Source organism: Homalodisca vitripennis, chromosome 1, assembly GCF_021130785.1.
Source record: "Homalodisca vitripennis isolate AUS2020 chromosome 1, UT_GWSS_2.1, whole genome shotgun sequence".
In the NCBI taxonomy this organism is placed as follows: domain Eukaryota; kingdom Metazoa; phylum Arthropoda; class Insecta; order Hemiptera; family Cicadellidae; genus Homalodisca; species Homalodisca vitripennis.
The window spans coordinates 73,707,825-73,725,096 of record NC_060207.1 but is presented as its reverse complement, the minus strand read 5'-3'; the positions used below and the strand labels follow the sequence as shown (position 1 = coordinate 73,725,096).

The 17,272-nt window shown below is 37.9% G+C and overlaps 1 protein-coding gene across 2 annotated transcripts in view; it reads left to right on the top strand.

Moving 5' to 3' along the window:
• Positions 1-10,035, top strand: part of LOC124364653 (protein 4.1 homolog) — a 42,196-nt gene extending 32,161 nt beyond the window's left edge. For both annotated transcript variants that reach the window (XM_046820295.1, XM_046820285.1), the window contains exons 7-10: positions 756-908; positions 8,654-8,839; positions 8,973-9,145; positions 9,863-10,035. In XM_046820295.1, the coding sequence (XP_046676251.1) occupies positions 756-908; positions 8,654-8,839; positions 8,973-9,145; positions 9,863-10,020 (670 nt within the window). In that variant the 3' untranslated portion in view covers positions 10,021-10,035. The remainder of the gene's footprint in view (positions 1-755; positions 909-8,653; positions 8,840-8,972; positions 9,146-9,862) is intronic.
• The last annotated feature ends 7,237 nt before the right edge of the window (positions 10,036-17,272 follow it).

The following is a 17,272-nucleotide window of genomic DNA, read 5'->3' as shown; positions in this document are numbered from 1 at the left end:
AGAATGTTGATTTTGGTGTGTAAGAGAATGTTGATTTTGGTGTGATACGAATGAAATTCTAATATTACATGATGTTTACATTCTAATATTATATGTAAATCATGCTGTGGCAATAAACATGTGATTGAGTGTCATATCCGTCATCAGTGCAAAACAGACTCACTGCTCCCTTGATACGTGTCATTCCTAAAGAAATTTGCACTTAGTGTCAAATGAATTGCTTTTTGATTACATTTACATTGGTCAGACGCTTGCTTGTTTCCTTAAATTATAGTCTTAGTCCTTTCGTTTTACTTCTGTAAATATTCCTTGCCACAATTTCAAAGAAACCCAGTATCAGGTACGTTGGGTGCACATATTACAAATTTTGATCATTACTTGAATTTTATAGTAATCTTAAAAATAATTATCCACAATAGTCTAAATTGGTTTGAATTGTCACTGGTGCAAACTTTAGTAAAAGTTATATTATATTATTGCAATTTGCAGTACACTGCTACTATCAAAGCACTAGAAAATGTATGTTTCCTCTAAAACTATAATCTCATCCCACTTAATAAACTATAGTAATATGTTGCTTCTAGAAATCAAGTTAGGAAACCTTCGGGGAGAAAGCTTTGCATTCTTTAGTTTAGTGGAACAGATAAGGAAATGTGTCATGTTCTACTAAAATATTAATTTATGATATCTAGTTCTATTTTTTTGTATTAAAGGAAGTTAATGAAATATAAGCTACTGTAACTGATATATCCCAGGGGCCAGACACCAGCGGAGGCAGAATTGCACTACTTGGAGAATGCCAAGAAGCTAGCCATGTATGGAGTGGACCTACACCAGGCTAAGGACTCGGAGGGTGTGGACATCATGCTAGGAGTCTGTTCCTCGGGCCTTCTGGTCTACAGAGACAAGTTAGTATTGAGATCATCCATTCATTATACACATTGATGTCCAAAAAAAATATGTATTTAAACTTTATTATAAAGCATTCTTATAATGGGCTTAACCGTGATCCTTACTCTTAATTTATCTCTCTATTACTCTTTATTACTCTTAAGATTATGAAATATAGTCTTAATTTATCTTAATAGCGTGTGCAAAATAATAAAAAGTGCTATCACCAGTTGGAGCATTTGTATAAACCTATCTGAGAGTAACCTTGTCCTTGACTGTCATCTGATATCAGGCAGTGATAGCTAAGTGGATTGAGCACACACTTTAGTAATCTGACCAGCCAACAGACCCAGGTTCAAATCCCAGCCCTGGGAGAATCTTTTTGCTTCCTCTGGAACTTGAATAATAATAATACCTTTGTACTTTGTAAATAATATTTGATCATTTTCACCCCCTTGATATTTAATCATTGTTGATATTAAGTATAAATAAGGAAAGGCATTTTTAAATGAACATAAACTTGACAAAATAAAATGAATGTTACTCTCACAGAGAAAACTGTACATGGGCTAGAGAGATGCCATCAATCAGCTCAACACATGCGCTGACTCAACACAACTGTCGGCTCACATTCCTACAGAGCTTGCTTCAACAGTCAACACTGTAAATTTCAAAAATTTTGACAATAATTTTAATTAACAATTTCTTTATCTCCAACCCCAGGAATGACATAAAGAACCAGCCCCCCAAAAAAACCAGAATTTTTATTCTCTGGCCTCAAGAATTTTAACATAAAAAACTAGCCAAATTTTAAAAAAACTGCTACAATTTGAACTGCTGAACTTGACAATATAACTTAAAACCACACACAATAATGCCAAAATACCCCTGTGGTGAATGTGGTATAGGGGTAAAGTACTCAGCCATCCTTTGTAATGGCCCCTGTAACTCTTGGTAACATGGTGGCTGGGTTAGTATAAGTGACAGATGCTTAAAAAAACTGACAAAGGAAGAAACAAATACATGGACCTGCAAAATCTGCAACAACACTGCCAAAACCACCACAATCGGAGATACAGACAAGGAGGAATTACCAGAAGAAGAACTCTACCAAGGCAGTGGCGAAGCACAAATCCAGTGCTTTAAACTACCAAAAAAAACAGAGCACCCCCAAAAGCTCAATGCACGATAAGTCTAGTCCCATTCTTAATGACCTACAATCACAACGTTATACAAGTGAAGACAGCCAAAACCAGTCACTGAATGAGCTCACGCAAAGCCTACTGGAAAATGATCCATCCGAAAGAGACGAGAGTTTAGCACTTGCTGCTAAGATAGGTGCAGCATTACTAGAAGAAAATCAGGCCCTAAAAACTGAAAACTCTAAACTGATCACCAGAATGAAAAGTCTAGAAGCTCAGGCAGAGGAACACGAGCAAAATGAGGCCAAGTATTTTCTAAAACTGGAAGAACTCCAACAAACAGTATGTACCCTTGAATTAAAGCTGGAGCAAGAAAAACAGCATGTACACGAAATAAAATTAATTTTTGAGGACCATGACTATAAACAAACAGAAGCCATAAAAAAAAATGGAAAAAAATCTCAAAGAGAGAGAGACAGAACTGTCCACATTAAGAGGAAAAATACTAAAACAAGAGCTATACCAAGAGGTTAAAGATCTACAGACCTCTGGAACACAGACAGACCCATTCACCTTTACCACAACACAACCAAGTACAGCTGCGACAGAAGTGAGCTACTTGCAGAAAACTCATAGGCTGCTAGAGGAAAAATTTAAAACTCTGGAAACAAACTTAAATACATCCCCAGAGAGAGAAAGCTGCTGTGAAACAAAACCTACAAATCAACTCAGAAAGCCAAGTAACAACCTGAGAGCAACAGGCTGGGAAAAATCCCCTCTGCAACAAACAGTTGTGAATAAGAAGAAAAATTTATGGTTGCCTGTAAAGTCGGTTTTACGGGCGAAGATTTTACGTGACGTCTTTTTCTCGGTAGAATATTTATTGATATGAATATTATTAAATTGCACAATAGGAACAAGGAATTGAATGAAAATAAGAATTGCACAAATTTTAACTATAGAAATATATTTTGTTTACTAAAACATTGTACATAATTTGAAATGAATTAAAATTTGTTATTGTAAATGGTAAAGTTGAATAAAACATTTACTAAAATTGGAATTTGAAATTCTTGCTAAACACAGTTAAATTCTAACTCCGCGCGTGGTGATTGGTCGGTTTAGTTCGTTTGTTTGGTCGCACTGTTATGACAGGTTAGAGGTTATAATTTGTTATTTTAAATGTTTGACTAGCAATACGCGCTGTTTCTTCTCAATCGACTGAATTACGATTGATTGCAGAGTGATTTAAACTAATAATTTACTTAACACTATCAACATTTGTCAATAGTATGACATAACCTATAAACTCAGTTTCTCAACTTTTGTGTCAATCTAACAATTAATCAATCAATCATAGTTTACGATAATGAAATATCAGTGTACAATTATTTACCTTTATTGTTGTAGTTGTTGTAAATGACGAATCTAAGCACTCCACATTTTCACGAATAAACATAGTTATCTGCTTTATCCCGTGCGGCGGACCCACAGTTATCTGCTTTATCCCGTGCGGATCCCGTGCGGCGGACCCACTGGACGGGCATCGTAACGTTACCGGGCGTTACACTTTTTCATGAGTGACTCCGAGCCGCAACCTAATTTAAGACGTTGTCACGTCAAAAATGTGTTTAGTGTGTCCCTACAAATAGCTAAACACAGGGAGTCTGAAAAATCTAGACAATTAACTATAGCGAAAGAGAATGCCTCAACCACATTGAAGATAACCTGCAACACCACACTAAAATCCCCTCCAATCTTAGCCAAAAAATTGGGGAAAAACGAAAGTTACGAAGAATTCTTCAAGAAGAATATAAAGCATTACCAACAAATTAATGAAAATTACAATATAATCCGTAATTCCATCCGATCAAGGGAAAACAAAGCCTCAAAAAGAAGCAGTCCAATCAAAGATGAAGATACCTCACAAACTCATTTTTTAGGGAAACGCCAGGCGCAAGAGACGAGATGGAAACTCCACAAAACAAGAATTGTAATAAACTCAAGACTAAGAAAAGAAAGTCACTAAAAATATTTCACCAAAACATAGATGGCCTAGTGAAAAAAACTGAGAGACTCACTCATTGCTTGCACAGTCTAAAGCCAGATCTCGTAATACTTACAGAGCATGGCCTAAACCTAGAGAAACTGGAAAACACCAGAATCCATGGCTTCACTCTAATAGGCGGCTTTACCAGACAAGTACATAGAAAAGGGGGAGTTGCGGTTTATGCAAGCCTACAGCTAGATAACAAAATTAAAGTAACATCCATTTCAAGCGCCGCAACAGAACTTGTATGCGAAACTTTTCTGCTGAAAGTCAAACTGAAACACAGGCATTTTCAACTGCTGGGTGTCTACAGACCTCCAGACAGCAATCTGGAGACATCCATGGACCTACTGTCATCTGAACTTGATAAAACCATCTCTGCCAATGACCTGATTCTGGTAATGGGAGACATCAATATAGATAACTTGATTCAAGACAACAAGAAAATCAAATTTGAGGAGATGCTCTATAGCCATGGACTGGCCAGACTTCCCCTTCCTCCAACAAGAATAACCAGCCATAGCCAAACCTCGATAGACTGCATCTGTACAAACACTAGAGAATCTGTAGTGTCCACTGAAGTTCTCAAAACTGGCCTATCAGACCATACTGCCTAGATATGCACAATCTCAACAGAAATGGAAAGGTACTTAACAACTCAGTCCAAAAGAAGACACTTCAGTGAAAAAGCAATAGAAGAACTGAGACGTAGCCTATAGGAACAAGACTGGTCACACATCATACAGACGGAGAGTGTTGAAACTGCTTACAATGCATTTAATGGAATCATTCACTCAACAATAAACGCAACATGCCCTCTGAAGACAGTCAAACACAAAAGAAACCCCACCAAAAATATATGGGATGCCGAAAGCCAGACTCTAAAAAGGTCCTACTTAGAGGCACTCAACAGAGAACTCACCACTGGACACCCCGATGACAAAAGAGAAACAGCTCAAAGAAAAAAAGCCTATGATACAAAACTAAAAACCCTTTGGAAACAGCAAAACGCAGATTTTGTAGAAAGGTCAGAAAACAAGTCAAAGGCCATGTGGAGGGTAATAAATAATGAAAAAAAAGAAAAATCAACCAAGAGTCAACTGGAAGATCTGAAAATAGGAGAAGAACTCATACACTCGCCAACAAACATTGCCAATCATCTAAACAACTTCTTCGTTACAATAGCCGACAAAACTCTCTCCCAAAACCTAAATGGAAAACCTCCAACACCCATAACTGGACCAAACAGACAACCTCAGATACCACTACTAACTTTCGCAGGAACAAACGAACAAGAAATTGGAAAAATTATTGACACTCTAAAATCTAAAACTTCTGCCGGAGAGGACGAGATGTCATCAAAAATAATCAAAAAATGCAAAAAAGAAATTATCACACCACTCACAGATATAATAAACAAATCACTTACCCAAGGAACATTCCCTAGCCAACTAAAACTAGCAAAAGTCTACCTGAAGTACAAAGGGGGCCCAACAAATGAACCAAGCAGCTATCGGCCCATATCCCTCATTTCAACATTCTCAAAAATTTTAGAGCGGGTAGTACTGAATAGACTCCTAAATCACCTCAAACAGCATCATCTACTAACTCCTAGACAACATGGTTTTGTCAAAAATAGATCAACAACAACAGCAATAGTTCAATTAATAGAAACTATCATCAGTAATATGGAAGAAGGAAATATAACCACAAGCATCCTCCTAGACTTCAGCAAGGGTTTTGACTGTCTTGACCATAAACTAATAATAACAAAACTTCTATCACTTGGAATCAATGGCAAGGAACTGGAATGGTTTAGGAGCTACTTAAGTAACAGAAAACAACTGGTTGAAATCACCTACACATTAAACAACACAATGCAGAAAATTAAGTCCGAACAGCTTCTGGTGAATAGAGGAGTGCCTCAGGGCTCAGTTCTCGGCCCCGTCTTATATATATTACTAACCAACGACTTCCCAAGTTATCTTGAGAACTACTGTGAAATGGTTATGTACGCTGATGATACAGTCTTGATTGTAGCAAGCAAGAATAAAGACCAGCTAGACGTTGACTCGTACGTCACTTTTAATATGGCGAAACAATACTGCCTCTATAATGACTTGGTTCTAAATGCCTCCAAAACACAACAGATAATCAACACGCCCAGGCAAAACTACCATGAAGGCCTTCCAGAAGTAAACACAATAGACTCAGGAAAATATCTCGGCATAATCATAGACCAAAATCTATCCTGGGAACCCCATGTGAATAAACTCTGCAATAAACTAAGTAGTAGCCTCTATGTAGTAAGAAGAATAAAACAAATTACCAACCCTCAAGTAGCCATGACAGCGTACTACTCACTATTTGAGTCTCACATGAGATATGGTCTGATAGCCTGGGGAGGGACAACAGCCACAAACCTCCACAGAGTGCTTGTCATCCAGAAAAGAGCAGTCAGAACTTTGAAAGGCCTTGGACCACTGGACACATGCCGAGCAGCCTTCAAGGAACTGGGAATCCTGACCCTCATAGGACTCTACATTCAGGAAACAATCCTATACGCAATCAAGACAGGCCAAACAAGAACAGGAGACAGACACCCCTATCACACCAGACACGGAAGAAACTTCCTACTTGACCAGCACCACCTGAGCCTGACTGAGAAAAAACCATCCTACAGAGGAGCTTTATTCTTCAACACACTGCCCGACAGCTTAAGAAGGCTTCCAGAAAAGGAACTCATCCCCCCACTAAAAACCTGGATTCTGCAACGTCCATTCTACACTATACAAGAATTTCTGCAGTGGAGGACTGGAACCCATAGCTAACAAACATACACTCCTACATAATTGTAACATAACCACGTGACCTTTACTCTGTTCTCTAGGAATATGAATAATAAAAAATTTCTGATTTACTCTACAATTGATAAGGTAATCAGTAGGCCAGGTTCAGCCAAGTGTTAGGTTTTATTTCCTGATGTAGCATACTGTGGTCATTATTGAAATGTGTCTTAGCAAAATGTAAAGCAATAAAATGAGTCATTAAATGTTACCTTCAACCATAGTATGCAGAGGGCTTGGATACATCTTGGATTCTGCTACATTAATTGCTAAGGAATCATAGATGGTCTGCCTCTGGATGTTCAGACCTTAAAATTAAATAAATATCATATAACAGGTTGCTGACTATACCAAAAAAGATATATTCTGCTTCAATTATGTGAATTTTCTAACATTGATAAGTGGCCACAATTTTTATGTCAAATTCAAACATTACTCACTATTTGTCTTGCATCGTGAGATCTAAATTTGGCTTTCTGAGCCTTAAAAGTTAGTACATCAATAAAGATAAAAAATATTCATCTTAATGGAGAATTAGTAAAGTACACATAAAGTCACAATAATACTGATAGAGGATTTAACATTGGGGTTATACAATAGTTACATTAAAATTGCACTCCCTCTCAGTAAGTAAGTAGTTACAATGAAGACTGTGTTGGCTAGAGCATTCTCATGGTGGAGCTTATAGCTCTTAGCAGTATCTGGTTGTTTCCATTTATTGGCTATGTGCAGACACACAAGGACTTATTTGATCCGGAAGAGGTATAAATTCTTGGTGGACCATCTCACGCTCATCAAGAAAAAGCATTGGATATTGTATTTACTTTAAACTTTGACATTATCTTTTTTTAGGTGCAGCAAGTTTCAAGTGTGTCACTTCAAACTATAGCTCTTGGTTTCGGATTCGTACTAGAACACTTGTGTTGTCAACTAAATTATGTCGCCTAAAAAGTTTGTTTCACTGTTTTAACTGCTGCAACGTCCTATTGAAATGTCAACTTATTGTTTTTGTTTTAAATTTCTACGTTAGCTTAATAAAAATCTTTTTCATGTTCAAATCTTCGTAACTAATTTTGTGAAATGTACACTAGGTAATTAATGGCCTAATCAATTTACTTTTATGTATTTTCAACCAATTAAAGAAAAAAAAACTTCACATTTCAGGGTAAAATATTAGCTAAATTGTTATGATGTAAGGAGATTAAACTTTAGTGCAACTGTAAAATTGACATCAATTAAAATTAGGCATCCCATTTGATGTTCAGGAGTGACAAATTATAAACTACTAATGTTGAGCAAGATACTGGGGTAAAAGGATTACCCTGTTCAATGGAGTTATAGGTCTAGTTCACTGTAAAAGAATGGTTTAAGTGGGTGGATCCTCTTGTCAAAAGCTATCAGTGGTTATACCACTAGACTTCTGATCTTTCAAGGTAGCCTTGACAGAGACAGATTATTATTAGTTTACACTAAACTTTTTGTACCTGTATGAAATATTGTCTTTCTCCAGAATTTATGCAAATAACAATAGTATGTAAACGCCATTGTTAGTTTTAAAGTAATTGGAGAAGTTCTTTCCTCAGCTTCCTTCTCTTTAAGAAACTTTAATGGGTGAAGAAAACAGGACACTAGTATGGGTACACAGTAGTAAGCAATAGTTAATAATGTTCTGAATATTGTTATCATAAATATATTTCATTCATTTTAATGGATTCCGTTTTCAGGTTGAGGATAAATCGTTTTGCATGGCCAAAAATATTGAAGATTTCCTACAAAAGACACAATTTTTATGTAAAAATTCGACCAGGAGAATTTGAGCAGTATGAGTCAACAATTGGATTTAAACTGGCTAATCATAGAGCAGCAAAAAAACTCTGGAAAGTCTGTGTTGAACATCACACCTTCTTCAGGTATGAAATTACACTAAACTACTGCTTTTAGCTTGGCATCACAATATAACATTTTTATAGTATAAATCTTTGATAATATTAAACTTGTTAGCATTTGTTGATTAAATATTAAATTTGTTGACATATTAAACAGGTTAGCATCTCCTGAGCCTGCTACCAAAGCTGGCCTGTTCCCTAGACTGGGCTCCAGGTTCCGATACTCCGGCAGGACACACTTTGAGACTAAGAAGACATCCATTGAACGACCGGCACCTCAGTTTGAGAGGAGTCTGAGTGGCAGGCGCTTGACTTCCAGGAGTATGGACGGTAATGTTAACATATCAACTATTAGGGTAATTTTCCTTAGGCTTTCATTATTTAGAAAGCTTGTTATTTATTCTTTATAAATTATTTTGTTCATAATATTTTTTTAATCAAGATATGTGTGAGTGTTTTCTTTCTTTTTTTTATAGAGGTTGGGGAAAAATACTTTTACGTATCCTGCAGGACCAGTCGTTTGGCCTGGGTATGTCGGACTCAGTTGTCAATACCGACTAAAAACCTCTTTCTCTGGTCTCTGTATCCCCGCGGAAACCACCGCTAGGCATTACTTCATGGGGAGAAGATATAGAGCAGCAGTTCTTTCTTCAGGTAGTTCAAGTGACTTCTTCCATTTCTTTGGCTCTCTTTCTTTTGATGGACCGCAGCTCATTAAGAACTTTCGTCGCGAAAGTACTGGTCGCGTTCCAGGCAGCCTTCGATCCCAGCATTGCTTCTACTAGGCTTTCTGGTTGTAATGTCCGGTTGAGGACCATTTCCAAGTCATTACGCTGTGAACTGAAGCGTGGACACGTGTTCCACGTCTTCGCTAACGCTGGGGCAGGACTGTGTGTGTGTGTGTGCGCGTGCGTGCGTGCGTGCGTGTGTGTGTGTGTGTGTGTGTGTGTGTGTGTTTTCCTTCAGAACAGTCATACAGTAAACCCATCTTGATACAGAAGGAAATGCTACTAACAGTCTAAATTTCTCTCATTGGTTTATTTGCAGCTCTCGGTGTTCCTAGAGCAGAGTACAATGATGCCAGCAAGAGACACACAATGTCCCACCCCCCTGACCATATCCCAGAGATGGACAATGATAAGTTGGGAAAACTGTCACCTGCCAAGTCCAAGATCAAGGAGAAGGTGAAAGATAAGGCAAGTTAAATTATATATAATATTTTTAATGTTGGTGAAATACAAGTGGTTTCTGGTGCAATACATCTTACTGGGAATCGAGTGCTGTGATATCTTCTGTTATAAAATTACAAGAGAGCCATGTGGTTTAGTTTTGAAGGATTTTGGGATTGATGAAGTGAAATGATCATTGACAGAAATAAATTGTGATTTTTGTACCTTCTTTAAACTTCACTGGAAATAATAACTTTTTTACATAGTTTTTGACAGTATTTGGAAAGGATACTTTTTTATCGATATAGTTTTACGAGGTGATAAGTATATTATATTATTGGTGAATGAGTGCTTGATCAATGAAGCATTTTTATGTTTTGTTCAGAATTGGTGCTCATTCTGGTTGACAGATAACAATTCTAAAAATATTAATAGGTGTAATTTTTATCAATAAATACGCTAATTCAAGTAAAATGCTCTGTTTTATACTTTTATCTTTTACCTTTTTTAATTTAGTTATAATAAAAATTAGCTGTGTACTTTAAGAAACAACATTTTTTTACTTGTCTTGGCATTATAGGAAAGTTAATAGATTTATTACTGGCGTGCAAAGGGTTAATAGGATTTGTATTAACATCTAGTTTACTTAAATAAATATTCAAATAGCCTCGTTGTATACTTGTTATAAAAAATAGTGATGTATTTACACACAGTATATATATTGCTCCTTAACATTAAAAATATCGTTTGAAGTTTTTTTAGTTCAAAATGCCCTAAATTTCTATCACATTTGTATAATATCTTATACCATTATAAGAATATACTTCTGGGGGGTGGGGGGGGGGGGGGGTGGGGGGGGGGGGGGGTGGGGGGGGGGGGGGGTGGGGGGGGGGGGGGGTGGGGGGGGGGGGGGGTGGGGGGGGGGGGGATCCGCGGAATGGGGTGGCTTGGCGGCCGCGGATAACGTGATTCGCGGATAATCCGCAAAAACGTAAAGAAAGGCAAAGAAAAACTCGAAATAAGCAAAGTAGGACATTTAATGACTTATAACTAAGTTTTTATTACATTTAAAAGGCTGGAATAAGTTCAAAGTTAACATTACGTACCAGTATTGTATACCGTTACGTAAGCCTACAGTTAATACAGTATCGAGTACAAACAATTTAAAAGTTAGTAGTACTGTACTGTACATCATAGCTAACTAAAAATATACATAGACGGGAATGAAAATACAGTACTGTTCTGTAAATACCCTACTCTAAATAATAAAACTATTTTATATTACATTAACTGCAAATTAATTTGCTTTAAAAAAATCAGTAAGTTTCTTCTGTTTTGTTTTGTTATGGCACTTAACCCTAATTTGTGATCTAAGTTTACGTAATGTAAGATCGTCTGCAACTGTCCCGAAGTCTTCGCCCTCTAAATATTCAATAAGTCGTTCAACGTGTTGTAGAGCTGATTCATGTGAAACACGCGATTGAGGAGGCATCTCTTCTTCTTCATTGTTGTAAATTTCTTCCTCGACTCCCTGAGCTTTGTTAATGATGTCTTCATCACTCAGGAGTTCGTACCCGGGATCGTCAGCATCACAGTTCATCCATTCATTGATGTTTTCGTCATTAACATGCTCACCCCCTTCGACGGTTCTTGCCAATTGTGCTAAAGCTAATGCACAATCTACATCAGATTGATCTTGAAGGGCTTCTTCTTCTACACTAATATTGCTGTTTTCTTCACTCGCCATTAGTTTCTTCCATGATTTTTGCAATTTTGACGATTTTACTGACTTCCAAGCTGCTGCAATGTCGTAAATGCTGTCAAGAATAGATAAATCTTTCCAGAACGATTTCAGGTCATAACCTTCATTTATTCTTCTTTCTAGTAAATGGGACCTATAATTCTTTTTTGTGGCTGCAATAACTCCTTGATCCATTGGTTGGATCAAAGGAGTTACATTTGGCGGTAAAAACTTTAAAACAATGTTCCCATCAACAGATTTCATCACATTTTCAGCGGGATGTGAAGGGGCGTTATCTACTAATAAAACTGCTTTCAGGGGCAAGTTTTTGGACATGAGATGGTTTTCAACTTGTGGGACAAAGTGTTTTTCAAACCATTCTTTGAAGATTCTTTGGTCCATCCATCCTTTTTTTTTTTTGAGAAAAGTACTGAACAGGGAGGTTTACAGCTCTAGAACCTTTAAAGGACCGTGGTTTTTTGGACTTACCAATAACAACTAAATCTAATTTATGCTCCCCTGAAGCATTGCCACAACAAAGAATTGTGTATCTTTCCTTACTAGATTTGTGCCCTGAAACTTGACGTTCTCTTTCAAAAGCAGGTGTACGTGTCGGCAAACATTTCCAGAACAAACCAGATTCGTCTGCATTATAAATCTGGTCTGGAGTCAGATTTTCAGCAGCAACATACTCCTCAAACTCTGCTTTAAATAGTTCAGCAGCTTCAGTGTTACTGCTGAGTTTGTCACCTTGCAGTGAAATTTCTCTGATGCCATGGCGTTGCTTAAACCTAGTTAACCAACCAGAAGAAGCATTAAACATACCTTCGAGGCCAAGCAGTTTGTGAAAATGTTCAGCTTTTGCTGCTAGGATCGGACCTGAGATTGGCATACCTTCACTCCTTACCTGAGCAATCCACTCAAGTAGTGCAGCGTCTAGGTGTTCATAGGTAGAAAGCTTCATTGCCTTTCTCTTTTGCAGACGACGTTTCAGCACTAGCAGCAAACGTCAATAACTTATCTTTTTGTTTAAAGATGTCACGTACGGTCGTTTCTCCAATGCCATATTCTGCACACAGGTGTTTTTTCAAAACACCGTTTTGTAGTTTTTTTATTATTTCAAGTTTTTGGTTGATTGTTAAAACAACTCTCTTTCGTTTTTCTGACATAGTGAATTAATATAGGCCTACAGTATACTGATAAAACAAAGTATGTAAAGGCACACCTAGATAAACAGTTAATAACACACAAGAAAAGACAGTCAATAAGAAATGGCAGAATAGTCAGTAACACACGAAAGACACTTCAAAAAGAAACAGCAGAACAGTTGACACACGGAAGGCCAGTCACTAAGAAAAGGTTGAACAGTCAATACACTAACTAATCAACAAAAATACAGATGTTTAGAATAACGCAACAAATGTAAAGTAAACAGTGTAGTGTAGACAATAGGCAGTGACAGACTGATGAGTCATGGCAGATGAGTGACAGTAATGGCTGATGCGCGACAACAGTGCGCAGTGACACAAGGGAGTGGAGGTGCTTAGTATCTCTCCTTTTTGGCTTTTAATCTCGGTTTAAACATTGTTTGCTATTCATAAACATATACGATGAAATGTATATGTACGGTAAATGTATTTTCTCTTGTTTATTTTTCAGATAGCCAACTAAAATAAGTCAAGAATTCATGGGAAAATTTTCTAATGACTCCTCTACATAGGTCAGAATTCAAAATAAATCACAAATAGTTTATATCGACGTAACATGAACTAGGTATACAGCAGTGGACTTCATCTTTGAAACCAACAACAGTGCGCAGTGACACAAGGGAGTGGAGGTGGCAGTGGTGGAAATGCTTGGGAAGTGAGACAGGAGGCAAATAAGTGGAGGGGAGCAGACTGAGCTTGGGTGCCTGCCCGCCTGCCAGACGAGTCACACCGCCACTCTCACTGCTACACATCACGCGTCGCCAACACAACTTACGTCTTCAAATAACTGTCTATACAGTACATTATGTAGTTAATATTCCACCATATTACTTATTACTTAGTTATTAATTCATTTATCACTAATATGCATACAGTAAGTACAGTACATAGGCTATCGTTCGCGGATCGCGGATAATGCGCAAAGCGGATAACCCGCCCGCGGATAATCGGGAGTTGACTGTATACTAAGTGTCCGGCATCGCACATGCAGCTTTCTATAGTTCAATTCAAATTCAAATATCTTTATTACATGAACATTAAGTACAGTAATTTTGTCAAGTTTTACAATAGAATATAAAGTAAGATATACATATACATATAGAGAGAGAGTTTATACAGCTTCTTCTATGTTGTAGATTGTCTTCTTAAGAAGGAAATTTTTAAGTGGTTCCTTTAGTGCATTTCCAGTTAGACTTTGTAAGTTCTCCGGTAGTAGATTTCTAAATTTTCTTCCTGCATAGGATGGTTTTTTCTCAAAAAGTGCTGTTCTATGCTGAGGCAGTATATATCTAGAGGCGTGGCGGGTAGGGTAGTTGTGGACATCTCCAAGGGTTTGCAGATTGAGTCGGGAAACATGTATGATAGATTCATAAATATAAAGAGCTGGTACAGTGAGTATCCCCAGAGTTTGGAATGCTTCTCTGCAGCTTTGTTGAGGCTCAAGATTGGCAAGGGATCTAATTGCTCTTTTTTGCAGTATCAGAATCTTATTCAGATTTCCATTAGAAGTACCCCAGATGATTAAGCCATATCTTATATGAGACTCAACAAGCGCATAGTACGCAGCCTTAGCTGCTGCTTGAGTTTGAGAAAGTCGATATCAGTGAGATGGGCCTATAGTTTTGGGGCTCTGATTTTAGTCCTTTTTTGTGCTTTGCATAGACTTTAGAAACTTTGAGCTTTGTAGGGAAGTGGCCTTGGGCAAAAGACTTGTTGACTATGGCTGCGAGAGGATGGGAGATTTCTTGCGCACAGTATTTAACAATTTTTGAATAGTATTCATCTAAACCACTGGATGATTTATTTTTAAGATTCTGAATTACCTTTTGTACTTCTATCCAGGTTGTAGGTGTTAGTTTAAATGAGATTGTATCGGAGGAGTGTGTAGGAGATTCTGGTCCTCATCTATTCTGTCAGTTGGTAGTAAATTATTTTGTTCTATTGTGATATCTGCTATTTGGGTGAAATAGGTGTTGAGGTTTTCAGCTACTTCCTCTGGGTCATCTATAGTTATATTGTTAATGTTAAGCTTAGGGCATGTTTGACTAGTCTTATTGCTAAGTCTCTCACTATTTATAACACTCCATAGTGCTTTTGTTGTGTTGTCAGAGTTTTGTATATATTGAAGGTTAACTTGTTGACTGCCAACTCTGGTTTTGCTTTTCCTCTTTGGACAGGCGATGTCTAGGGCAATGCTGAGTATCTCGTTGAAGTTGTTGTAGGCTGTTTCTGCGTCTTCAGCATTGTTGACAATGTCCCAGTTCTTAATGGATAGTAAAGATTTGAGATTTTCCAGATTTTGTTTGCCTAGTTTGCGCTTAAGACTGATGGATGTATTTTTGTCATGAATAAAGTCCACACTACAAAGCTGGCCTGTATGATCAGAGAGACCAGTTTGTAAGATGGTTGCAGCAACTTTTTCTTCTGAGATACTAGTACATATGCAGTCTATAGAGGTGTTTGTTTCAGCTGTGACACGAGTTGCAGGGAGTGCAAGTCTTCTCATATTTTGCATGGTCAGTTCATCATTAAACATTACACTGCCAGGATTGTTACTTCTAAGACTGTCAATATTTATGTCACCCATTAGTAAGAACAATTTGTTATGAGCTTGGTTATGGTCTAGAATGTTAGATAAGGCGTCCAGGCTATTTCTTATGTTTCCTGCCGGGGGTCGGTATACTCCTAAAACATAGATTTGCTTCCCACTTAGCGTGATACGTATCAGTGCTGCCTCAAAGAGGAGTTCCTCACAGAAGTTATTTATTTCAATAGCCTCTGTGTTACTTGTAAGATTGTCTTTACAGTAAATAGCTGTACCCCCTAGTCTATGCTGAGTTCTGCTAAATTCGGATATAAGAGTATAACCATGTAATTTTGTATTAAGGATTTCATTTTGGCAAAGACCATGCTCAGTTAGAACTACAATGCTGGGGGATGTCTCATTAAGCAGGTGGTTGAGTCTATTTACTTTGCCAGATAGCCCTCTTATGTTTTGGTGCAGCACTGTCAGGCAGTGGTTTTCCCCTGCTGTGTATGACCTAAAAAAGATTTCTCTTTGTCGGCAATAATTGGTGAGCCCTGGGCAGTTGGATTGTCAGAGCTCGCTGGTGGTCTCGTTGTAGAAGGGAGTATGGGGAGTGGAGAGTTTGTTGTGACTTTTGTAGGATGTATGGAGAAATTTAAGTTTATTTTCTTGTAATTGTCAATGTTAGATATGAAGAATTCCTCATATGTTGCATTTCCTAGTTTCAGTGCTGTCACCGGTGGGCCTTTACACCCTGTTAAAGGACTAGTGTTTGTAAGAGGTGATCTGCTGGGCGGGTTTTGACTAGGGTGGAGTTGGGGCTGACTCTTATTTCCTAGTGAAACTGTTGTATGTTTTTTACAGTTTTTCCTGTATTTAGATGCCCTGAGAGAAGCACTAAAAATGGTTTTAGTCTTGATGTTAGGCAGTGAAGATTCAGCTTCTGCAGTCGAGTTCTTATACGATGTAGTCCTGGTTTTGGTCATTGGAAGTTCAGTGTTTTTATCGCAGATTTGACTAACTTCTGCGGTGAGTCCTGGTCTTGGTCATTGGAGGTTCAGTGTTTTTATCGCAGATTTGGCTGACTTCTGCGGTCGAGTTACGGTGAGTCCTGGTTTTGGTCAGTGGAAGTTCAGTGTTTTTACCGCAGATTTGGCTGACTTCTGCGGTCGAGTTGAGGTGGAGTCCTGGTTTTGGTCAGTGGAAGTTCAGTGTTTTTATCGCAGATTTGGCTGACTTCTGCGGTCGAGTTGAGGTGAGTCCTGGTTTTGGTCAGTGGAAGTTCAGTGTTTTTATCGCAGATTTGGCTGACTTCTGTGGTCGAGTTGAGGTGAGTCCTGGTTTTGGTCAGTGGAAGTTCAGTGTTTTTATCGCAGATTTGGCTGACTTCTGCGGTCGAGTTGTCATAAGATGTCGCATGAATACAAGGTTTTGTGTGAATATGTAAAGTCAGCTGATGCTCCAATTGATCCTGGCGAACCTTTAGCTCAGCTAATTGGAGCAGGATTGACGAGGGATGACTCATACTGTTTGTGTCAGTAGAGAGGGTTTGTGTTTCTGAGTCTCTAACAAAGGGTTTGTTAAGATTGACGTCACTAATATATGAGTTTTTTGGCTGGTTTATAAGGGTCTGTAAACGAGCCATTTCTTTTTCATAATTATGAATAATCCGTTCTTTCTCAACAGTTGTTTAATGTTGAAATGTATAAAAACTGAGCTTTACACTATTACGAATTTAAACTGTGATTTCACTCACCTTTACTACCTGTTACCTGTCGAAGCCACCGCAACCCAGGCTCTATACTCGAGGTA